At 46.4% G+C, this 25,795-nt stretch overlaps 1 protein-coding gene across 1 annotated transcript in view; it reads right to left on the bottom strand.

The window, feature by feature from the left end:
* Window positions 1–7,353: 7,353 nt before the first annotated feature.
* bcl11aa (BCL11 transcription factor A a) overlaps window positions 7,354–25,795 on the bottom strand; it is a 38,404-nt gene continuing 19,962 nt past the window's right edge. Inside the window, exon 3 of the mRNA XM_068328241.1 lies at window positions 7,354–12,186. Within this exon, the coding sequence (XP_068184342.1) occupies window positions 9,944–12,186 (2,243 nt within the window). The 3' untranslated portion in view covers window positions 7,354–9,943. The remainder of the gene's footprint in view (window positions 12,187–25,795) is intronic.

Here is a 25,795-nt window from a genome sequence, read left to right on the forward strand (position 1 = left end):
AACTCCAGTAACCCCCGCGACCAGAGAAACAAGTTTTCGAACCGACGACGACTCACAAATATACGTGTGCATCGTCGGCGTAGCGGCGACGTCAACTGTACTGAACGCCTCCCGGCGTCTGGGTGTGGTCCATAGCAGGTGTGTGTGTGTGTGTGTGTGTGTGTGTGTGTGTGTGTGTGTGTGTGTGTGTGTGTGTGTGTGTACAAAGGTGTGGATGCGCCAGTTGAACAGGTCAATTGTATGTTTGCCAGGCGTGTGTGTGTGTGTGTGTGTGTGTGTGTGTGTGTGTGTATATAGATGAACATTTGGAACAGAAACCCCCCGCCCCTGAGGGAACAGGACAGGTATCACACCTCACCTGTTCACATCCTGCTATCACTTTCTCCCCTACACTGTAAAAAATGTCTCTCCATCTGATTGGACGGGGTTTTTTTAAAATTATTTTCCCTCGGGGTCATGAAGAGGTCACATGGACTGATGTCACCATGTTTGTCTGGGCCATAAGCCCCGCCTCCTTCAACGACCTCTTTCACGATAGGCATCAACATCCTGACAGGAAGTGGGCGGTCTTTCCTGGCTCGGTTTCCTGGGAGTAAATTTAGCAGCGTTTTTATGTACTGTTGGTTTTACGTACGAACAAACCAACCTCTTGGCAGAGGTAACAAAACAAACAAACAAACAAACAAACAAATCTCTCAGGGCGCTAATCTGTATAAAATGTGCTGCGACAGCAAACAGCTAGCATTCCGCCGTCTAGCCCACAGGGTGAACTTCCTTAATAGCTAATTTAACATCTTGCCACGACAATTGAAAACTAGCGTTAAGGCGCTAGCACGTTCGCATTGATGTTGATAAATGCGCAATTAATGAAGAAGATTTTTTATTTTTTTTTGTCTTGGAGGCAAAAAAACAAAAACAAAAAAGCGTAGCTCAAAACATTTGGGCAATGTTACCGCTTAGTGCCTTTTTTTTTTTTTTTTTTTTTTTTTTACAGTGTGAACTTCCCTTTCTCCTTCTTTCTTTCTCTCTTTTTCTTCTTTGTGACCCAGAAAGAGAAAAAGCCGCCTCATCAGGTTCACCCTCCACCTGTAAGTCAAAAATAGAGCTTGTTGAAAAGACAAATAGTCGCGCCTCTTAAGAGAAAAAGCTAAAGTTAGCGACCGGACTAGACTTCCTGCAAAAACTTTCGGCGACCCGCCATCGGGGTCGGTGGATTCTGGACTCAGTTTAACCTCATTTCATTAAAGTACATTAGAAAAAAAAAAACACCGCTGACCACGCCCCCTCCCCCCCCACCCTACCTGGGGGCGACCGGCGTGGAAACTTTGAAGGAAACCGCTGGTTGGAGGAAACGCCTGATCCTCCATTTGCATGGAAACGTCGAGCTGGTGTGACATCATCCGACGTCGCCTCTTTGATCCTTAAAGTCAAACAATGTCAGCTTATAACCGCTGCTTATAACCTGTTCCGCAAATGTCGTTCATCCCTCCCACGGGAGGCTTTTCGTTTTTGGTCCGTGTCGCGCTCGGGGCGATCTGAAGCGACGCCCCCCAGCCCCCGGAGGGAAGGGCGGGGCCTGGGTTCAATCAGCTGACCCCCACACCCCCGGCGACGCCCACCACCCCCCCCCCCACCCTCGGCTGCTGAGAAGAAACAGACCTGAATCTCTCCGGCGTGACGCTTTCCGATCACGTGACGTTTAGCCGACTTTAGAAACCTGTGTTTTCTGCATACGCAAACACACACACACACACACACACACACACACACACACACACACACACGTTTAGTCTCTTTAGTTCAGCCTCTGTGCAGCGAGCTCCAAAGGTATTCAGTCATGTGAAACCCGGGCTTCAAACCCACAGGTTGACCTTTGACCTTTACACACACATTCAGACGCACAAAGGAAGAGGAGGGGGAAGAGATTAAAGACGTGTGTGTGTGTGTGTGTGTGTGTGTGTGTGTGTGTGACCCTCCACCAGCTACAACACACACACACACGCACACGGGTTCCAGACATAACAGCCTCACACACACTCCTTTCTTATCAGTGTGTGTCCGTCTCTCTTTCCCACACAAATTAATACACATTAGGCCCCGCCCACCTCCCTTGCCCCATCCCCCTCACCCCCCTCACCCCCCTCACCTTCACCAGCAGTGGTGTCCCAACCATTAACCTGCGTGACCTCCGACCTGAGTGTGTGTGTGTGTGTGTGTGTGTTACGTCGGTCACACGCCCACACACACACCAGCACACGGCGAACCGATAATCCAGACCTGTTCCCGGACATCCCTTCATCCCGCTCGGGGATTTTCCGTCGGCGCGGTCAGGATGAGAGTCCCCCCCCCCCGCCTCTCTCTCTCTGTAGGGGTCAAAGGTCGTTGAAATGCCCTCAGTGACTCTGGAGGATCCAGGCACCGTTCGGCGCTAACAGCCGTCTGCCGCCGCGGCGCTGCGAGGTCACGGGCTTAACGCTCAGGCGGGGAGGATGATGTAACGCAGATCATCTTATGTAGGGGTGGGGTGGGGTGGGGGGTTTATTTAAATAATGCCAATGCTAAGAGATGCTATCGTTTCTACAGACGCCTGCATGCCCCCTCCCTACCCCGCCCCGCTGCGTCTTCACAATGAATTTGAACTTGGCGTGGAGTTCACGGCGGCACGATGGAATGAAAGGGGAGAAGGGGGGGTGGTGGGGTTGGCGGGGGGGGGTAACTTTTTCTTTTAGCTCCTCTCTGACCTGTTTGACCCCAAGCCGGTGCCTGGCGTCCCTCCCCCACCTCCCCGCCCCTCCTCAACCTCTTGACATTTTCGCCTAAAATCCCCCGGCAATGTGTTTTTAAGATAAGTCGCAACAGGAACGTGGCGACGTGGGGGGTGGGGGGTGTACGTGGGGGTGGGGGAGGGCACCAGTGGCCACACCTGCCCCTTGCTCTGTTTGATTTGTCTTTTGTACACCTGGCATTCCACGGCTGATGGCCCTATCAATAGACTTTGACCTCCTGGGGCGACGCCGTTGTGAGCGTATGTGTCCGTCTATGAGGGAGGGGGCGGGGCACGGCAATCTCTCAACGCCGACTCGTCACATCCAGCGGATTTCAAATCCGAAATGTCTCAAGAGAAAGGCAAGAAAAGAGAGGAAATAACACCACGGACAGACACGGCGTTCCTGGTTCAGGCAGTCTAAACAGACCTCGCCAGAGAGGTCACCATGGAAGGCAATGTGCAATAAGAGAATCTGACCTCTGACCTCCTGACAACTCTTTCACAACCTCCACCTGTAACGAGCAGCAGCTGGAAACACACGACCAAGCTGAACCTGCTGACGCCGGAGGATGTCGTCATTGACGTGTGGTTGGGTTGGGCAGTCTTCGTCAAGACGCCGTTGGAATTCGGCACATTTTCCGCACAGTCTGTAACTCTATCTCGCTGCTACGGAGTTTACTTTGGTATCTGATGATGATTACAATCTAGTTTTAAACAAACCTCCATGTTGGGCTTGACTGAGATAACAGAGAACATCAGAACATCGCGGACGTGGAGATACCAGGACAGACTTGATAGTCTTCTTCCTTGCTCAGGGGTGTCGAAGTCATTTCCACCCATGTTAAATAAGTCTAGACGTATCACTTATCCAAGTTACAAACGTTCAGTTGCACCGACGTTGCTCTGGTGGGACACATGAAACGATGTCAAGGGCCACATTTGGCCCTCGAGGCCTTGTGTTTGACATATGTTCCCCAGCTTGTAGACGTTCCCTGAAAATAAACTTTCTGACTACTTCGTCCAAATCCTTCTCCTTGGGTTGCCCTCGCCGCCGTTTCATCAAAAGGACGACGCGGGGTGGCGAAAAACGCGAGAAGCCGTCTCGTAAAAGAAAAGAAAAAGTATCCCTGAAAACTTTTTTTTTTTTTTTTTCAGATTTCTCCTCCTGCTTTTGGCATCTTTATTGTGACCGATTACATTCGCGCTCGTCTTCTTAGCATTGGAATATGGAAGCTTTGTCAAGTTAATCAAACGGCCTTGCAACCAAGAATTCATACCAGATCTGAGATACACTTCCTTTGACAAGCGGTGATTGGATTTCATTGTCGCCGTCTGGTATTGTGACTCCGACCTGTGGGTGTTCAGGGGGTTTTATTTTGGTTGAAGACGGTCAGTGTCCATGCATTATTCCTCTCCTGGCTCTGATTGGACGCTTTTTCCTACTTGACTGGCCTTGCGGCTATTATACACGCTAAGTAATGTTCAATGATTGTCCATTACAGTAAGAGGCATTTACTTTGCAGGCTGTTCCTATAGACCGCCGTGGTCAGCGTGTGTTAAACCGCTCAATATATATAGAAGTAGCTGCTTGACTGTATGGTGGAAGGAGGCTCTCAAAAATGCACCGCTGTGGCAAAAGAAGCACGGTATGTACGGAGATATCAAAGTACGCTGGAGAGAGACAGACAAAACACACACACACACACACACACACACACACACACACACACACACAGACATACATTCCTGTCTTTTATCTGGATTCCTTTGGACGAGTGTTGCATCAAGGCCATATGGCGACAAAAGCAGTGTGAAAACAGGAGAATGTTTTATTGTCGACACCCCGCAGGCCAAAGACAATCCGTGCCAGTTTATGGGGGGTGGGGGGTGGGGGGGTGGGGAGGAGGCTCCCCCAGGTCACGCTTGTATACATTTTACAACAGTGTCGATCGGAGTCGATGGCTTCACGTTTCCATGTGTGCTTCACCATACTTTCGCTCTGAAACACCTGACGTGTAGGCTGCACAGGTGAGCTCGTTTTCCGCACTGAGGCCTCCTCCTGAGGTCGACTTCCTTCTGTTTGCACCAATCAGCAAAAATTCCGACACGTAAAACTTTTACGTTTGTTTTTACTTCCTGTCTGCGCCGCCGCTTCAGTTTCAGCCTCTTTTTTAGGTCTAAATAAAAATCCTAAGTTAAATCTACATTACTGGACGTGATATTTTGGACATGCACTAGGTGTACTGGTGTATGCATGTGTGTGTGTGTGTGTGGGGGGGGGGGTGTTGGAGGAAATCGTGCTGATTGATCCTGACAGGTTTATGAGACTTTGTGACGACTGAGCAAACAGGAGGACGTAATGATATTTACTTTAAGTCCATTCTGCAAAAGGAGCAGTGTGTGTGTGTGTGTGTGTGTGTGTGTGTGTGTGTGTGTGTGTGTGTGTGTGTGTGTGTGTATGTGCATGTGCGTGTGTGCGTGTGTGAGACTGGCAGTAAAGGTACATAGGGAGCAGCCATTATCAACATCAGATACTGTCCTTCCAGGAGTGACAAGGGCATTACACGTATGTGCTGCATGTGTGTCACACACACACACACACACACACACACACACACACACACACACACACACACACACACACACACACACACACACACACACACACACACACACACACACACACACACACACAACAGCCTGCTGGACGTCCCGACCAACAGGTAGGGTGACTCCACCCACATAAAGGTATAATTAGTTTTAATAGTTTATTAATCCATCCGTTGAGACATCCTCCCCACACACACACACACACACACACACACACACACACACACACACACACACACACACACACACACACACACACACACACATAAACACACACCTACACACACATACACACTGACCCAAAAGTACATGGAGTCCTGGGTCAAAGGCCGTCCTGCGGTTCAGCGGGTTTAAGGAACAGCTTGAGACAATGTTCCCTGAACCTGAGAACAAATGTAAAGCTAACGCCCTGAGCGTGTCAGCACTTACACAACACATACACTCACACACACACACACACACACACACACACACACACACACACATACAGGTATTTAAAGTAATGCAGAACCGTCCTTTGAACCACAGTTGATATCTGAACACGCTAACATGTGTGGAAACTTCCATTTGCAGACGTCGTCCAGAGAAACACGAGGCAAAAGTACAAAGATTAAAAAAAATAAATAAATAATAATAATACAGTTTAAATTTAGACTTAAATTTACTAAAATATCAAAGGGAAATCCTCATTTGAGACAAATCCGAATCAGAATCGACTTAAACCCAACTTGTTACCATGGAAACAGAAAAAAAAATCAGCTAATTTAAGCTCCTGAATAGCAAAAGGTTTCTTTCTTATGCGGAAGTAAACCTCATGGAACCCATTTCTGTACCCCCCTGGTTGGGTTTAGGGGGGTAATAATAAGCTTTGGGGGGCAAATCACACACATTCATGCACACAAACTTGCGTTAGCTGGATACACATAGTGGAGATAAGCAACCAGTGCCATTATAATTTCATTTTTTTATTAATTGTTTTTCGATAAAGGGACAAAATGGGTGTGTGAACAGGATTATGCAGACATCTGCCAGAAAACATAGACAGTGGTTTTCCCAATACAACTGAACAGAGACCCCAAACAAGTACAACAAAAATAAAAAGAGCTAGATTTGTCCAATGACCATCGGCCACCATTACAAAATAAAAATAAAAATAAAAATAAAAAAGAAATCATAATTAAAACCAAAAAAATAAAATAAAAAGAAACAAAAAATAAAATAAGGATCCATTCCATGTCTCTGTTTTGAACAGAGCATATAGGTAATAATAATAAATAGTAACTCCCATAGTAAAAGATAAAGTTCAAGTTCAAGTTACAACAAACAACTCTCAGAATAGGAATAGAAAAGGCTGATAACAAAATATTCCGCATTGCCATTTACAAAAAAGTCTCAACTCAAGCAGGCTTCTCCGCGCCCCCCCCCACCCCTATCCCCACCCCAAACCCACCCCCACCCCACACCCCTCGGGTCATTTTCAAATATGCTTTGCATATGAAAGTACACCCAATCCAAATATAAAGCACCATTTAGTATTTGGCAATGAAAAAAACTGCAAAAACATTTAATTTCTTTTTCAACGTATTTATTTTTGACGCATTTTTGTAATCCATGTACTGCATATGAATTTTTTTTGTTGTTTTTTTTTTTGTTCTTTTCTGGGGTTGTTGTTTTTTTTTCTCTCTTCTTTATGTTGGAATGTAGTCAGGTGGGAGGGGTTGAGAGAGAGAGAGAGAGAGACAGAAGCACACAACAGAACAGGCCGACGTCAGCTTGAATTACTGCATACAAGAGTGGCAGCGGGATGGGAGGGTGGGGGGGCGACTGGGTTGGGGTTGGGGACGGGGGGGGGGGGTAAGAAGGTCTGAACCAAAAAACCAAAGAAGATATGTACAACCACCTCTGTGGACAGGAAACAGAGCGGCGGCCATCTGATGGCCCGTGACGCCTCCCAATGCCACATACTTTAGCTGCTTTTTATGGGATTTTTTTTTTTTTCCTTTTATTTCTTTAAACATACAAATAATTCGCACTATATTATCCTGCCAAATTAAAAAAATATACCGTGGCAGCTTGGGATTTTTTTTTTTTTCCACTACCAAAAAAAGGTACGGTAAATACCTTTAGAGAGAACAAGCAACAGTTAAAAATACGAGCCTCAATATAAATACTATAGTGCCTACTCTAAGTGAACATTGAATTCAAATACAATTCTAGAAATACAGAAAAAGTAGACCATAAATGTGTTTAAGCATAGGAATCGACATGAGTGTGCATTTTCCTATATTTTAAGTTCTTTATTATATATTTATATATAATCTTAATCCTTTCCCCAATGCAAATTGTATTTCAACCTGAAGAGCTGTGAAGAGCCAAAGCAAAATAAAATACTAAAAAAGAAAAAAAAAAAAAAAAAAAAAAGAAACCATCACAGAATTTTTTTTTGTTTGCTTTTTTTTAGTCTTTTTTTTAAAATTTTTTTTTTACATTTCTTAAATACCGTGATTGGAGTCTTGAACGCCACCAAGACGCTGAGGAAAAGAGAAATGACAACAAAACCTAAACGCAGCTTTCCCCTTAAAGATGTGAAGTGTTTTTTGTACCGATCGTGGAAGATTTACACTAAAATAAGATGTTAGCGTCTGTTGTCATGGCAACAAGGTCTATAGATTACCCCGGGAAACTCTCGTCAAACACGCGTCATTAATTTACAGACCTTGCCGACAGGTTTGGGGTGTTTTTAGGGGTAACAAACTGACAAATGGTCAAAGGTGAAACAGCAAGGGTACAAAGGTCAAGGTTCATGAGGCCGGAGCTGCTGGCAACAGATTATGTGTCTAATCTTTACTGCTTTTAACATCATCTGACAGTATTTCAACAACATTTTTCCCCTTCAGCATAAGATTTGTAAACTGGGGAAATTGAAAGAGTGCACTTCATGTCCTATAAATGGCAATTTTTTTTGATTTTTAAACTCAATATGTGAATCAACATTGCATCAGTGTGGGGCGGGGGGAGAATGCGAGAGGGACGTCTTATTCTCATACCGCGAAACAGCTCAAACGAAACGCAACGAGGATTTAAAAAGAAAAAAAGCAACAGCAAACAAAAAGAAAAGTGCTGATTCAAATGGTCGCATTTCACCTTTTTTTTTTTCCCAACAATATTTTATTTTATTTTTGCAATTCTATTTTTTTGCCATTCATAGCTAATGACCCTGTTTTTGAAGTTTGAAACGGAGATTGGACGAGATTGCCTCTGATTCCCGATATATATCTACGTATATATATATTCGTACCTTCCAGTTCTGTGTAGCTTTCTGTCTGTCTAGCTTGTAGATATTTCAATGCTCTCAAATAAAGTTAGCCTCACTTGGAGCTCATATATTACTTTATGCATTGTTCCACACACTGACATATCGAAGCAGCGTTGTAGGTTTGTGCTAACGCAGATGCATGACACTTCTTAGCCATGCGCTGTATCCCTCAAGTTCAGGATTGTACATTACAGATTACCTTTATTTTAAAAGTACCTCCTTACCAGAAACAAAACTACAAATAATTCAGATATACACAATACTGCTTGTACCATGCTTGCCATGAAATCCACTTATTAAAGATAGCCTATTGAACATGTAATAGGTAGCTAAATGATGATTAACAAGAACTTTCCGGTCTTTCATCATGAGTTGTCACAGTCAATTTTGAGCAGTCAGGCGCTTGATGCAAGAACCTTCCCTGGGCGGCTTCGACGTTCTAGCTTTAACTAATGCGACGCCAAACTTATACCAGATAAGATTATGGCCAATGCAGTCTCGAGATATCAAAGGCACTCTTTCTTATTCTACCAAATGATAGTACAAATTCAATTCTCAGCACACCCTTGTCTTTTTGAAAGAAATTTGAAGGCTGTCGTTACTCTCAGTTTAGTCATCAAGCCGATGCGTTAGATTTTTTTTTTTTTTAAAACCCTGCGTGAACATGGCATCTTTTAGAAGATCAGGATAAGTGCATTTCCAGGGTTTGTAAGAAGAGGATCGAATCAAAGACTGTTCACCGCCCATGTTACAAAACAAAACTGTACATGATATGTGTTACAGTATGTATGCAGCATGGTTATCTTTCTTGTCTTTTCTCTTTTTGAAGAGTAAAAAGAAAAAAACAGAACGAGAAAACAGCAACACATTTACTCAACAACTAACCAACCAGGGACAAGTTCTTTTCTTTTTTCTTTTCTTTTTTGATTAGCAAAAACATACTATGCATGCTGACTAAGTCTTAAAATGGAAAAAAGAAAACTCAAAAAAAGGAAATAGTACACAACATGTAAATTATTGCACAAGAGAAAGGCTCGAAGTTTTGCGTCAATGCAAGAGTATTGCCCCGATACAGATCATGCATTCAATGGGTAATGGAAACGGGGTGTGCTGGTGCAGAGCACATGGTCTTAAGCTTCCGACTGGCGAAAGTTGAGTGATAGGGTCGGGGCAAATCTACAGGGGGCTGGGAATAAACGGGACTAATGGCGGACATAGCTGCGGAGAAAAAGGTCCCATAGTTCGGCCTTCTACTCTGACTTTATTTCGGTACTCAAAGGACGGTCACTGTGCCATTTTTTCATGTGTTTCTCCAAGGTGCTGTAGACACTGAAGGGCATCTGACAAATTTCACACTTGTACACGTCCTTGCCAATCTGACCATGGGTCTTCATGTGGCGAGTAAGTTTGGAGCTCTGAGCACAAGCATAATTGCACAGTTCACACTTGTAAGGTCTCTCTCCTGTGTGGCTGCGCCGGTGGACTGTCAGGTTACTGCAGTTCTTGAACACTTTGCCACAATACTCACAAGTATCGCTCCTACGGCCGTCCTTGGAGTTTGGCCGACCGGGACCCCCAAGGTGCGGCGTGCTGCCCCCGCTGCCCGTACCGCTGCGGCCGGACATACCGCCATCCAGTTCCCCTGGAGGCGTTGAGAAACGTAGACTGCCATTCTCCGAGGAATGCTCAGACGAAGAGGCAAAGGGCGATTGTCTGGAATCCCCAAAGTTCAGAAAAGGGTCCTTGAGTTGTCGGGAGGCGGCGTAGCCAGCCAGCCATTGGGAGTAGACGTTGTCTGTGTTGGGGATTGTGGGAGTGGGAAGGTCAAACTCTTTTTCCAGCTTGATACGTTTAGAGAAAGGACTGAGCGGACTAGGGCTACCCAGAAGCAGTTTCTTAGAGAGGCCAACGGAGGCAGATTCGTTCGGGGAAGCTCCACGCCCGTTGACGGTCGAGACGGAGCACTCCTCTCCACGATCTGTCTCCAACACCGAATTCCCATCGCATATCTCACGATTGTGGTGATGGTCTCGGTTGAGATGGTGGTGCAGGTGGTTCTCCTGGGCCATGGAATTCCGTTTGTGTGCATTGAGGGCTTCGCTGAAGTGCTGCATGCTGGCGGCCAACCCCATCCCCTGCATCACCTCGGGGAGTGAGCGTGGAATCGACCCCTCGTCGGTGACCGCCCCCAGCCGGCTTCCTATACCGCCGTTGTTTTCGTGTTGACGCGGCACTTCGAGGTTCAAACCAAAGTGGTAGCTGTTGTTGTTCCGTCTGCCCGTCCTCTCTCCATTATGCTCTTCTTCTTCTTCTCCCTCGTCTTCTTCCTCCTCCTCCTCCTCTTCCTCCTCCTCTTCTTCTTCCTCCTCTTCCTCTTCCTCTTCCTCCTCTTCCCCATTCTCGCGCAGCATGCGATTATTCTCGCTTTTCAGCTTGGCCACGACGGACTTGAGGGCGTTGCTTGCGCTGCCCAGGTGCTCGCTGGTTCCAGGCTCCGGAGACGAGGAAGCTGAGAGCCCATCTTCTGACTTTCCTGTGTTTGGCGAGGAGGATTTGTGCATGTGTGTCTTCATGTGGCGTTTTAACTTGCTAGCTTGTGTACAAGCGTGATCACACAGGTGACACTTGTACGGCTTCTCTCCCGTGTGGCTGCGCCGGTGGACTATTAGATTACTCTGAAACTTGAAGGCCTTGCCACAAAACTCACAACACTTTGATTTTAAGGGGGTGGTTGAGGATGGTGTTACCCCTGCTGAGGGAAGAGGGGTAGTAGGTGTGGTCTGAGATCCGACAGGAGATTGCATGGAGCCTGGAAGAGGAGGTGGGGTGGCGAGATAGGGAGGTTTGCTGCCCCCTGCGCCTCCTACATTTGCGCTTCCTGTCTGGAATGGCTGGAGTAAGCGCTGCATGGGGCTTGGCCGGCTGGGAGACAGTGGGGGAGAAGACCCTGAGGTGTTGCCCGCCAGCTCCCGTAGTCGCCTTGAGAAGTCCATTGTCGGGGGAGGGTCTAGGGGCAGAGGAGGATTGAGGCGCAGCACCCTGTCAAAGGCACTCGGGTGATGGGCTGCCAGCGCCAACTCTTCCGGGCTCAGGTGGTGGGGGTCCAGGTGGTTCCTTGGCGGGGGGCTGAACAAGGGTGGCGTGGGAGGGAACCGCTGATGATGTCCCACACTCAAACCGATACTGGTCCCAATTCCTCCCCCGCCACCGACACTGTCCCGTCCACCTGAGCCTGAGCCGGGGATGCGGAGGAGGTTGAAAGGGTTTGCATCCGGAGGAAGATGGAGGCCGTGAAGCGGAGGCTGGGAGGGGCAGTCCGCACCCCCACCGACGGAGGAAGGCCCGCCCATGCGCGGGATGAGAGGGCTGCCGTGTTCGCTTTCCAGGTAGATGCGGAAGCCATGGGTGTTTTGGGCGTGCTGAAGCAAGAACCAGGCGCTGCCGTAGGGCTGCTTGCAAGTAGTGCAGGTGTAGGTGGTCGGCTCCTCCTTACCTGTGGCGACAGGGAGGAGAAGATTGGGTTAGGAAGAAGTTCATACGAGCATTTTGTACAATATCCCTATGTTCAGACTATTCTGAAAATTCACGCAGTGCCACTAATAGTACTGGAAATAGAAAGAAATACTGAATCCATGAAGAAGAACTGAAGAACGGATCTTTTCTTTGAGGTCTAACTGTTGTGAAACGCCTAAAAGTGGTCAGCGCGTGGTGTTAAGGGTGTTGCAAACACAACAGCAGCTTTTATTGAGGTCACGCCCCACATGAGTAGCATGTGAGAAGTAGTTTTTAAGTTAAGTGTGTGTGTGTGTGTGTGTGTGTGTGTGTGTGTGTGTGTGTGTGTGTGTGTGTGTGTGTGTGTGTGTGTGTGTGTGTGTGTGTGTGTGTGTGTGTGTGTTTGTGTGTGTTTGTTCTCCTCCCTGACTGCTCTGGGACATAATTTCTCCTTTTAGACCAACTGTGGCTCGTCTATTGTCAGCAGCAGAAGAAAGAAACGGGGCTATCCCAGTAGACCGCCGCTTCCCCACTGAGGTACCAGAACAGAAGCCCACTGGTAAACAGACAAACACACAACAACACAACGACAACACAACATGTGGGAGGAACTGAATCCAACTGTACTAGAATCATAACGAAAAACTAGACAAGCAAGAAAAAATTGGACTCAAAACCCCGATATCGCTGCCCAAGCTAAAAATTAGCAGTTGACTCATCACTAAAGAGAGTACAAAAGACTTAACATATCTTTTCTTTGCCCTGTCTCTATCTCGAGAATATTTTTTTTCCCACCCAACCGGTCAAGGCGGATGACCACCATCCGAGTCTGGGTCTGGCTGGAGTTTCTTCCTCAATGAGGGAGTTTTTCCCTGCCACTGTCGCTTATGCTTGCTCTGGAGGATTCTGTTGGGTTTCTGTCTGTTAAAGCGCTCTGAAATGTATAAATAAAGGTTGTTGATTGATTGATATCGGAAAAGGAAGTTCGCACTTTAAAAATAAAATGTCATGGCTTTGGAGAGCTTTGGATACGTAGATCAACATGTCGAGGAAGTGACCTAGAAGTGACAGACTATCACCAGTTCCTGCCTGGATACGTGTGTCCTGTCAGGCTCAGATTTCCCACTCATAGTAAGTCACATTTACCCGCGTGCATCCTGCATTACAGAAGACATTACAGACGGGAATAAAAATCGAATTTTTCTATCTCGTACTTTCACAAACAAATGAGGCGCAAACAAATGCACGTAAACCCGTCCCTGCAGGCTGTGCCAGGAGAGCAAAACCAACGCCCTTGGTCTGTTTTTAGTCCTCCGTCCACATGGAAGCCTCCACAGTGACTTTCACACCGCAAAGAGACAAACATGCAGCAAACAGTAATTGCCTCTGTAATGGCCTCTGCGATGATGACCTATGGTGGGACCCGCGATGCTTGTGTAATCTCATTAAAAGAACGACCAGACGGTCATCAACTCGTTTACAAGATCTGGTGACAGACAACCCCCGTCGCTGCCATTCAGAGCCCTTCACCGCGACACGCAGCACAACGTGGCTGCGATACACAAATGGGTGTACACATAATCAATCCAACACAGAGTTGGGACATTAGGCGGCATTCGGCTAACGGTCCAAACCAATGCATCAACGAGGGAAATGAAGTGAAATCAGCAAAGAGCCGGAAAAAAATTATTCAAATTCTGCAAAAAAAAAAAAAAGGAAGAAAGATTTCAAAGATGCTAAAACATCAGATATCAGCCCGAATAAACCATCAAGAATTTCCTGCAAATGTATATAAATAAGCGTTTATCCCAAGAGATGCCGTACATAATAACGGATTTTTTTTTAAATTCAAGCAAATAAACAAGTGTCATCCCAGGGGTCAAAATATGGATGCTAATTGTTTGGGGGGTTTTTTTTGGGGGGGGGGGGGGGTAGGAGAAGCTTTTCTGTTGCGACGTGTCCGGACCATAAATTACCCAACATCCATTAACATACAAGCAGGTAAAGTGTGTTGTAAAAATAGACACAAATTGGGACGTATCAGCCGCTAATTACCAGCAGAACAAATACGGAAAATTAGCAGCGACACTAAAAGGATGCCGTACTTTACGTGGAAGCTTTTATACGTCCACACATCGCAATTTAGCCGGAAAAGAGAGTCAAACAGGTTGTCGTGCAAAACAAAAAAATTAAAAAATTAAAAAATAAAACACGTACAGTATCTGCTCGGAACATGTGTGTTTATGCAAATTAGATGCACTTTTTTTTTCCCCTCACAAGACAGGAAGCATCGATTCGAACGGACGGCGCTCAAGGGTAATTCCCTTCCTCGTCTTTGATTGTCCTCCATTGATTGGTCCTTTTTTTTTTTTTTTGACCATCCGTCGCTTTCTCCGTCCGCGTAAACACACTCTCATCCCACATGACCAACAGTTTGGGAAAGCGGCTAAAATTATGGATCATTAAAATCGGCACAGATTAGCGCTAATTGTGGCCACCTGCGTAGGGTCTAACCTGTGAATATCATTTGCATTATTAGAACCACAGAGAGTTCATTCATTTATTCATCCTTTTGACGGTCCAGCTACTCCTTTCGGTATGATCGGGAGATGGGTTATCCTTTTTTTGTACGCGTTACGCCTCATATGGGAATCAACATTTACCCCAAGAGGGGTAAATCCAACCTGAAAGTTGGGGTTTGAGTTCTGCTTTTATACCAATCCGGTGGATTCTGTGCGTTGAGTAGCAGCAAAAAGGCGAGGTGCTACATCCGCCTCACACATGGAAATACTATCATGAAAATGAGGCTTGCGGAAGGCTTTAAAAATGTTTTTGGCACCGCGATAATACTTCATAAGAGGGATTTGTGTTTCCAAAGATGTTTGAGCAAAACAAGTGCACCACACAATAGTGAAACTCTTTCACTAACACTCCTCTTTGACTCGCAGCTCAGTCTTGTCTGCACACTGATTGAAACTGTAAGGTTAATGGATTTTAGAGTAGGCGACCGCTCCACTCTGTCTCCCTGTAATATACTCCCATCAGCCACTTCATTAGGCAAACTCTCCACCACTGGGAGGTAGAAAAATGAAGAGAGAAAGCGGAATGGAGAACGGGGAGATGAAGATGGATGAAGTCGCAGAGAGGGAAAGAAAGAGATGAGATGGGAGACTTCAGTTTGGACACAGGTGACGGATAGCTGCTCCCTAACTTCTACATCCGGTTCCGACAGGGATGGATCCGCTTCTTCACCGGAGTGAAATGTCAACGCGGATGCGAAGCCACTCGTGTGAGAAGACGCACGCGTTTCAGAAATGTCCTCACACCTCGGTTTCCCCCGGCCGTGTTACAGCGACAAGCGCTAGAATTAAGTCCTATTAAGCCAAGGGCAGCGCCTGGACACACTCATGTGGTGTTGGATGGGAGATGGAGGCAGTGAGGCAGCTTAGCTCATGTTTCATGACTCCTGAGGGTGTGTGTGTGTGTGTGTGTGTGTGTGTGTGTGCATGTGTGTGTGTGTTCCAGTCTCCTCTGGTTCTATCAGCCCTCTCAAAATGAAGTGCAGTACTGATCCAGTGGCTTAGGACCAGGAAGCAACGATGCCCTCCGCTCGCATTTTCTTATTTGGGGCGTTTCTGGTTGGGTCTGCACACACACACACACACACACACACACACACACACAACCCAATCTGGTTCATCAGAAATTCCACATACAGTAATCCCTTGATACTCGCGGTTAACGCGTTCCCGGACTAAATTCCGCGATATAGTGACAAACTATCAATTTCACTATTTAAGGTATTTTAAACGTTTATGAACCACCACCCCCATACTGATAATAAACCACCTTATATCTGTACAGTAATCCCTCGCTTATTTGCGCTTCTAGATGCACGGCTTCACTATATCGCAGATTTTTAGTAGGTAGTCACATGATATCGTACACGCATGCTATTGGCTGACATCATCCGTGTATTAAAGAAACACTTTTCTACTATAAAAAGTGTTTTAAACAGTCTATCAGAGTGTGGGGAAAAGGTAATACAGATATAAAGTGATTTAATACCAGTACGGGGGGGGGGTTCATAAATGTTTAAATTACCGTAAATAATAAAATAGTTTGCCACTATATCGCGGAATTTCATTTTTGCTGGGTGGTCTTGGAACACGTTAACCGCAAAGAACGAGGAATTACTGTATTACCTTTTCCCACACTCCTATAGACGCTTTAAAACACTTTTATATTTAAAAAAAAAGTTGCAGGAGGAATCGTGAGTCTTGAAACGTCGCACACAATACGGTATCACGTGACGACCTGCTAAAACATCTGAAGCCATGCATCTTGACGCGCGAGTAAGCGAGGGATTACTGTATAATATAAAGCACGGCGGCGATAAAGATGTTTCCAGCATACGACTGCATTCACACGTGAATCTGTGTGGGACGCAAACCGGTGCACATTTTAATTGCTGGATATCCACATACAGAGATGCATGGTACTTGATATGCGCGGCGCCGGTTGGGGCTGCGTGGGGCTTCTGTTTGCGGCGCCATATGGAACCTGCATATAAGACGGCAACACATTTACATGATAAAACTTCCCTTCGGTGGATCCACCTCAGAACATCAACCTGCGGGACTGTGTGTTCTCCGGCCAGCCACGCTGTCCTATAAATTAGCTGAATTGGCACCGTTATATCCGTCTCTGACCAGCTGGGAAGCGAGAATAGATGCCAGGTCTTGGCGACCGGCGAGAACAAAACCTCGCTATCTGACTGATCTTATATGAATTTCATCTTGACAATCTTCGCTCTGCTCTTCTTTTATCCCCCCAACCCCCACCCCCCACCCCCTGGGGATCTTCTACCTCCATCGTTTCCTCCCGCCCTTCTCTACATCCTTCCCATCATAAGTTGTAACCGCCGTCCGACTTTCTTTGTACCGCCTCCCCCGCCCGTCCTCTCTTCCCACCCACCGTTGGCTCTCGCTGGTGTCCTTGGCTGGGTCCACCTCTGGGTGAGATGGTAGTAATTGAGGTAATGGAACATCGCCGAAACAGGATTAGGTACGCATACTGGGAGTGAGGGACAATGTCCCTTAATACAATTTGGGATTCATATCTGAGCCTCAGGCTTTCAGGATCTGCTGCTTATATTTACATCTGGGCTCCGCCGCCGCTCGCCCACCCCCACCCCACCCCATCACATCCTGTACGACCTTAAAGGAGCTTCTATTAAAACTACACGTGTGTTATAATGTCTGAAGCCCCAGTGTTGCATATTTACACGCTCACATCCATCAAAAAAACACGCAAAGACCAAAAAAAAACAAGCTTTAAGTGGTCGACCAGAGCAACAAACAAACAAACGTTTGTAACTTGAATAAGTCAAAATGTAGTTATTTAACATTACATAGTTACATTTATTTTAGATCACTCTGAATTACATTTAGTTACATCTATAAGTTACATCAGCCGTTATGCTCATGAGTTTGACACCCTTGCTTTAAGGCATATAGTTGGTCAGAAAGAGACGGAAATTCCTCTGAACTTGTTATAATATCCCATTGAAATAAGATAATTTGCCATTTACATGTCTTAACATCTATGTTTGGAAGGGCAGGTTTAATTTCACTGCAGAAAGCAAAACATTTAAGCTAGTTAAAGGGCAGACGTTGTGTTTTCTCTCCACTCGTTTACTCCAACAGAAATGAATCCTGCTGAAGTGGTTGTAATGCTCCTTTAAATTAAGGGCTTCAGAATGTCACCCAGGCTATAATCTCCGGGATTCACATGACGGTGATTACGACGGCGTGGATGTAATCCCCGCGTGATGAGAAGTTGCGTTAACTTCCCTCTCCTTGTTTGACCCACATATATTTACAGCGACACACACAAAAGAGTTTGCTGATCAACACTCCTGTCTTTGTCTTCCTGCTGTATCTGATCCACTGCCCTACTTAAATAAAAAACACACACACATCGTCTCCGCTGTCACAACCCCGCCTATCCTCCCTCCATCATCACCCACTTAAGTGCAACCGTTGTGGCTTTCTGCTTCTGCCTCGGCCGTCAGCTATCCTCCCCGAGCGCTAAACCCAATCATTGTTGTCATGTGAAACTCTTGTTAGCCTAATTACGGCTCTTTTCGTGTTTTCATTTTCGCCGATGTGTGTTCTCGTCGGAACCGGGGCCACGCCGTGCCCTCTGGGCGTTTTAGAAAACCATCTCCGGGGCCCCGGCCGGCTCGTTACGAAACTCTGGACACACACACCGACCACGACTCACATTGACTGGCATCCCGTTTAATAGCCACAGGACTCCTGTAGCTGCTATTAAGGCATCATAAGGTGACGTGTAAGCACTTCCAGAAAGAAGGGATCCGCTCCTTTCCCCCAATTATCTCCACCTCCAGGCTCAAACTTCCTTAATAACTCGACAATCGGAATGCAAACAGCAGCAGCTGACGGCCTGTCCGCTCGCTGTGGACAGCGATGCGGCACCTCGATGGAAATTGTTGGGGTAAAAAAAAACATATCTTGGAGGGAAATACACATTAAGTGCTGGATATAAGCTACTGTCTTCATCCTCACACACGGCAGCGACATAAACGAGGTAGACAAGTCCTAAAAGTTGGCGCCAAAGAGACTCTTGGTCTGTAAGATACCTTTGACTTCATCTGGGCAATGTCTACACTGATATCCAAGACTTTATAAATGATTTGAAGACGTAAAAACACCCAACAGACATAGAGTTCTTCCATCACAGCAGGACTTTCAACCTTGTCCGATATTTGCTGGTAGATTATATCTGATGATCTTTGAGCGATCTGGACTGGTCTCTGCAGTTGGGGAGCGATAGTCTTGCAGAGAAAGACCTACGAAGGACTCTTCGAAAGGTCTTCAGACAACTTTTGGGAGTTGAAGTTCCTGCATTGTCCTATAATTTGTCATGTAATTTGCGCGCCATTCTCCTGACGAACAAAACCGACAGGCGACAAATACGCACAAGGTGAAACACAAACGCTCGGGTTGGAGATAACAAACCACAAATTCGTTCACCTTGAAACACATAACCGGCATTCTTTTTCGAAAACAAAAAAAGCAAAAAACTGAAAAGGCACAAATACAAAAAGTACAAAAAAAACAAAAAACATCTCATCCTTTCAAGAAGAGTTGTCAGATTCACAGATATTGAACATCAAGGTAAAAAAAAAACACACAAAAAAAAAACGAACGTGCAATCGCCGGTAAGCCGATATCGGTTTAGCTTAAAAATAGCTGCAAAGAAGTTTCTCAAAGAGAAACCTCCAGGCCTGACAATAATGATCTGGTATTTTTATGGAAGAAAGGACGATGAAAGCATTTGAATTACCAAAAACAACAATGGATTATTGAGCCTGTCTGATTACATGCTGTGTGTCCGTGTGTGTGTCCACCGTCCTGCCGAACAGCCACACACTCTAGGCTGATAAGCAAGTATATCAACACAGGGTGTGAGTGTGTGTGTGTATCCGTGTGTGTGTGTGTGATATATCAATACCGTCTGTCTCTGTGTTTAAAACCCCCGCTGGGCTACAAACTGTGCAGACGGTGTTATCTACCGCGGTCCATCAACCTCCACGTGACAAACTTTCCTTTTCTTTCTATTTTCAACCAAAAGCACAAACGGTTGTGTGTCTCGTAACGCCCGCGCCCCCTAAACCGCGTTTGTAACGGCATTACATCCACCTGGCTTTATGGAGGCGTTGGAAACGCGCGGTGGTGGCGATGACCGCGTGTGCGTGTCCGTTTGGAAGGCCGGCAGGCGGCGTCATCAGCGGGGGCGACCCCCGCTTCGCCCGAAACCACCGCGGTGAAATTATAGAGCATCGAAAATTACAACACTTATGAGAGTAAAGAGACGCAGAGAGAAGGTCTGAAGGAGAAAACCTGGTCGCTGCACACACACACACACACACACACACACACACACACACACACACACACACACACACACACACACACACACACACACACAAATACACACAAATACACGCAAACATACATCCCTACGTGTTCAGTAATTGTGTTCAGGTAGACGTGTTCAGTAGACACGCTCAGGTAGACATGTTTGGTAGACGTGTTCAGGTAGACGTGTGCAGTAGACGTGTTCAGTAGACACGCTCAGGTAGACATGTTTGGTAGACGTGTTCAGGTAGACGTGTGCAGTAGACGTGTTCAGTAGACACGCTCAGGTAGACATGTTTGGTAGACGTGTTCAGGTAGACGTGTGCAGTAGACGTGTTCAGTAGACGTGTTCAGTAGACGTGTTCAGTAGACGTGTTCAGTAGACGTGTTCAGTAGACGTGTTCAGTAGACGTGTGCAGTAGACATGTTCAGTAGACGTGTTCAGGTAGACACGCTCAGGTAGACATGTTTGGTAGACGTGTGCAGTAGACGTGTTCAGTAGACGTGTTCAGTAGACGTGTTCAGTAGACGTGTTCAGTAGACGTGTTCAGAACAAAGTTTACAGAATGATAATTCGTACTTTAGAAAAGAAGAAAAACATTCTGTCAGCTATTGGTCGGTTTAGAAAACTTTGCTTGAATTACTTTTCCTTGAAGCAAACACACACACACACACACACACACACACGCACACACACACACACACACACACACACACACACACACACAGATCTCAAATCCCTTATGAGACAAGAGCACACAGTGAGAGGAAGCAGATTTAGTGCCAATAGCAAGAGGTTGGTGGTCACTAAAGACACACACACACACACACCTACACACACACACCTACACACCTACACACACACACACACCTACACACACACACACACACACCTACACACACACACACACACACACACACCTACACACACACACACACACACAAAGCCAGTCTGGTATTGAGTGATCTGTAGGGACCTGCAACAGCTGCCAAGGAGGACAATTCAGTCATCAGCATGTGTGTGTGTGTGTGTGTGTGTGTGTGTGTGTGTGTGTGTGTGTGTGTGTGTGTGTGTGTGTGTGTGTGTGTGTGTGTGTGTGTGTGTGTGTGTGTGTGTGTGTGTGTGTGTGTGTGTGCGCGCGCGTGCGTGCGTACGTGTGTGTGTTGCAGTGACCACAGTGGGAGATCACTCTGAGCCAAGCAAACACCTCAGCTGGCCAGAGGCCCACACACTCTCTCTCTCTCTCACACACACACACACACACACACACACACACACACACACACACACACACACACACACACACACACACACACACACACACACACACACACACACACACACAGCTCTTTGCTTCCTCTCCTCCTCTAATCCCTCCTCCGCCCAGTCGGTTTCATCCCTCCATCTGTCCATCAACACTGCATACAGGTGGCCGTCCTCTCCCTCCGTCTCCCTCTCCTCCTTTTCTTCAACTCAATCCCTCTTTTTTTTCCTCTCGTCTGCATTCCATCTCTCCTCTTCCTCCTCCTCCTCCTCCTCTTCCTCCTCTTCACCTTCATCCTCCTCTTCCTCCTCTCTTTCATTGCCTCTTTTCTTCCCCGATGACTCGCCGACAAAACGGAGACGGGAGGGCGAATCAAAGAGTGGGGGATAAGGTGAGGAGATGAACGCGATGAGAGGAGATGAATCACACACACACACACACACACACACACACACACACACACACACACACACACACACACACACACACACACACATCGACAGCAACACGTGGACAAGCTACGACTCGAGCGAGGAAGCCACGCCGTTGCCAAAAAACCCCTTTAGCCTTTCTATTCTTCCACTCCCTCCCACTCCTTGTTTTTCTCCCACTTTTCTCCCACCCCCCCCATTCTACCCTCCCCTCCCAGGTGGGAAGCACTCAGTGTTGTCTCTTTAATTGTATTCATCCGACAAGGCCAATCGATAGAGGACATATTTAATACAAATTTATGACTATTAGCCATCAGCGATAAAAAGCCACTCGTGTTTTTTTTTTGGGGGGTTTTTTTCTAGGGTTTGTGGTGAAAGAGGAATAAAAGGAGAAGAAATACAATCCATCCTGCTTTTAACACCAACAGCCTCCCACCGTCTCGCTGTCCGACCTTGGGAGAGAAAACGCCAGAATTAAAGATTTCTTCTTCTTTCTTTTTTTTTTTTTTTTTTTTTTTTTAAGTCTCGTGTGAATTTGCAGGAAAAAATTTTTTTTTTATTTTTTTTATTTTTTTTCACAACCACTTGATTGTCGTCAACATTTCAACCGAAAGGATTCCAGACAGGCACAGGAAGGAATTTTATTCCCTTCCTCCTCCTCCTCCTCGGTGAAACTCGCTAAAAAAAAAACGGAGGCCGTTAAATTCTCAGATTTCTAACGCGAAGTATATAACCTAGGCCTAAGAGGAGGAATGATTCCGTTAAAATATTAAATTCCCATCAAAGTTGCCAGATTCCTGTTACAAACAGGAACACGGGGAGACGAACTCCCCCTCCGGTGCTGCTACTTAACAAACACACGGGCCTTGATTCATTAGAGCTGCTGTCACTGCAGCCGGAGAGCGCTATCGATCCCCCAGACGTTTTCTAGAGGCCCGAGAAAAAGAAGAGCGAGAACAGAGAAGTGTAGGGGGTTGGAGGGGGTGGTGGGGGGGAGCCCCCCAGGAGACAGGCTTGGATATATGGCTGTGTTAATGCGGCGCGAGGCCGACGGTTTACCTGCGTCTTTAAATTCATTCTAGTGTGCAAGGAGACTGTGACGGCTCCCGGAGAGAGAAGCCCTCCGCTGGTCGCCAACGGAAATCGTTGGCCCTCCAAGAGAAACACGGCGTGCATGAGGTGGAACCGAAGGCGGATGATGGAGGGGCTCTTTCTATTTTTTTTTTATTTTTTATTTTGTAGGTTAGCGTGGAAACTGCCAGTCAAAGATAGTAGGACAGCGATACTTCACGTTTTCAATTTAAAAAAATAAAAAAATTTCTAATATGAAATGCTTCAAATCAACACCTATTTTATCAGGTTTTTCTGCTGTAAAGGTAAAACCATCGTTTAGGGGTCACGTCGTTCTCGAGTATAAGTCGGTTTACAAAAAACACTGGTTGTGTTGTCATTTTAGATTTCTATAAACTGTGCTTTTAATTCTAACGTCACATTTTGATGCCAGAAATATGGCTGCAAAACATTTGCTGAACAAATTTGGATTGAATGTTGCCGTTCACACTCACACACACACACACGTATGTGAGAATGCAGCAGTGATACCTTCCAAACGTATGAAAGTAGCGTATCTGCGAGTTTGCAGGAATGTAAAAGTGTGAACGCTTTATTCTTTGTTTGCGATTCAACATATGGATTTTAAAAAAAACAAACAAAAAAAACAGGCGAGCTGAAAAGAAGAAGCAGAAGTTTTAATTAATGCTAACACCTTTTGTTTTACATCCTCAGCTTCCGTTCACCTCGAATGGAGGAAGTGGAGCGGCGTTAATGATATCATCATCTCCTGGTGAGGAACAGTCTCCACGAGCTCTGATTGGTCGACGATGCCTCTGAATATTAAATTCCTGGTGACGGATGGGGAAGTGAGGAAAGGTATTCATTTTTGTATACACTCCAAAAAATGCAGACGACAAAAAGGGCGGTAGATAATAGAATGGGCGAAGTGACAGGCGTCGACTTCACCCAAAATCCACCTGGTGATGGATGGGCTAATGAGAAAAGGTATTCATTTTTGCATAGACGCCAAAAAACGCAGACGACAAAAAGGGCGGTAAATAATGGAGTGGGCAAAGCGACAGGCATCGCCTTTACCCAAAATCCACCAGAGAGAAGAAATAGTTCGTATTTTCGGGCGTCTTCCGCGCGACAACTTGCGTGTTTGTGTGTCTTTAGGTGTGTGCGGGAGCCCAAAGATGCTCCATTAGCGATTTGGAGAGTGGTGTGGGGGCCTCGGCATTCCCATCAGGCATCAGTATGGTCTAAGTGCTGCACCACACACACTCCCAAACCCTTCAGCAACCCCACCCTCCCCTCCACCTAGACAACCTAGCAGCGCCTCTCAGCCGGGTCCAAAAACACCACACACACACACACACACACACACACACACACACACACACACACACACACACACACACTCACGGTCGACTAATGACCAAACCCAAACAGCTCCCAAACAACTATGAAAAGCTATTAGGAGAGGGCATTTTGATGGGGAAGTGATTTTTTTTTATATGCCATTAAAAGCCATGGATAAAATGGGCATTCGCGTAAATACAGCCACAGGTCGGATGGGGATAGCCAAACAAGGATAATTGAGAAACCATCCGACCCCCCCACCACCACCACCACCAGCACCACCCCCTAGGAGATCAAGGTGGAAGAGCGTTCGCGTCGTGAAGCCAAGTGGATTCAGAGTTTTAGATTCATTTACGTGATTTTTTTACGCCTGATCGGCGTTCAATATTTCTTAGACTTTATTTCCCTTTGTAAATTATATTATTATCATTACTGGGGGGTGATACCCCCCCCACTTCGTTACTCACTCTCTCATCCTTTTTTTAAAGAAAGATCTTTTCGTCTATTCCTGATTTTCTGACTGGATGAAAGCTCCAAACCCTCACAAATGTAAGGTGTCTTTTAAGTTATGCGTAGAAAACAACAGATGCATAATGGAGGGGGGGGGTTGGGAATGGGGGGGGCTGTAATTATCGCTGGGGTCAGGAGTGAAAATCAAACGTCTCTGGATGGGATTAAAGTTACTCGGCGTGCGTGATATTAAAGTTAAACCTCCTCCTGTGGGATTAAATCCAATCCAAACGGGGGCTTTGGGTTCCACACACGTCCTCTTCTTCTTCTTTTTTTTTTTTTAAGGGGGGGGGGGGTTCAAACGTTTAAAACTGTCACGACTTTTCGCTCCTCTGCTAAAAAAATCCGAATGTGAAACGTTCAAACTCGTCCCGTCTTAAAGTCTTTTGGACGCGGGCCGGAGACCCTGTAGGCTTCATAGAAGGGGGGGGGGGGGATCAGCTCCGGTTCCAGGGTAAACACGGTCGGATCCTCGCCGGGGGGGTAGAGGGGGAGCGCCGGGAATCCCGTCCGGTCAGGTCCAGACATGATTTAGAGCCGGAGACGAGCTGAAGCAACTTTTTCCTAGAAGGAGGTGGTCGGCTTGGCATACCTGTTTATTACCCCCCCCCCACTCCCTCCACCCGCTCTCTCTCGCCCCCCCCTCCCCCATCCATCTTCCCTTTCTTCCCCCCCTCTTTCTTTCTTTTTTTTTTTTTTTTTAAATCGGTCTTTGTCTGCACGAAAGCCAAAGACGCTGACGGAAAGACAAAACATAAACATCACTCATCGCCGAGGAACACACACACACACACACACACACACACACACACACACACACACACACACACGACTCCACCTCCCAACATAAAAAGCGAGTCAATCAGCACCTTAAGTCGACTTTTTATGTCTCCATAATAAAAGAAACGGATGAAAGACGCAGCCTGACACGCCCGCGGCGCTAGCCTCACCTTTAAAGGTGCGACGCCGTTAGCGCCTAGCGACGCGCTAGCTCCTAGAGTCGAACGGAAAGACAGCACGGCCAAAAAAAGTCGTCCCAG

Source organism: Antennarius striatus, chromosome 11, assembly GCF_040054535.1.
Source record: "Antennarius striatus isolate MH-2024 chromosome 11, ASM4005453v1, whole genome shotgun sequence".
Classification (NCBI taxonomy): domain Eukaryota; kingdom Metazoa; phylum Chordata; class Actinopteri; order Lophiiformes; family Antennariidae; genus Antennarius; species Antennarius striatus.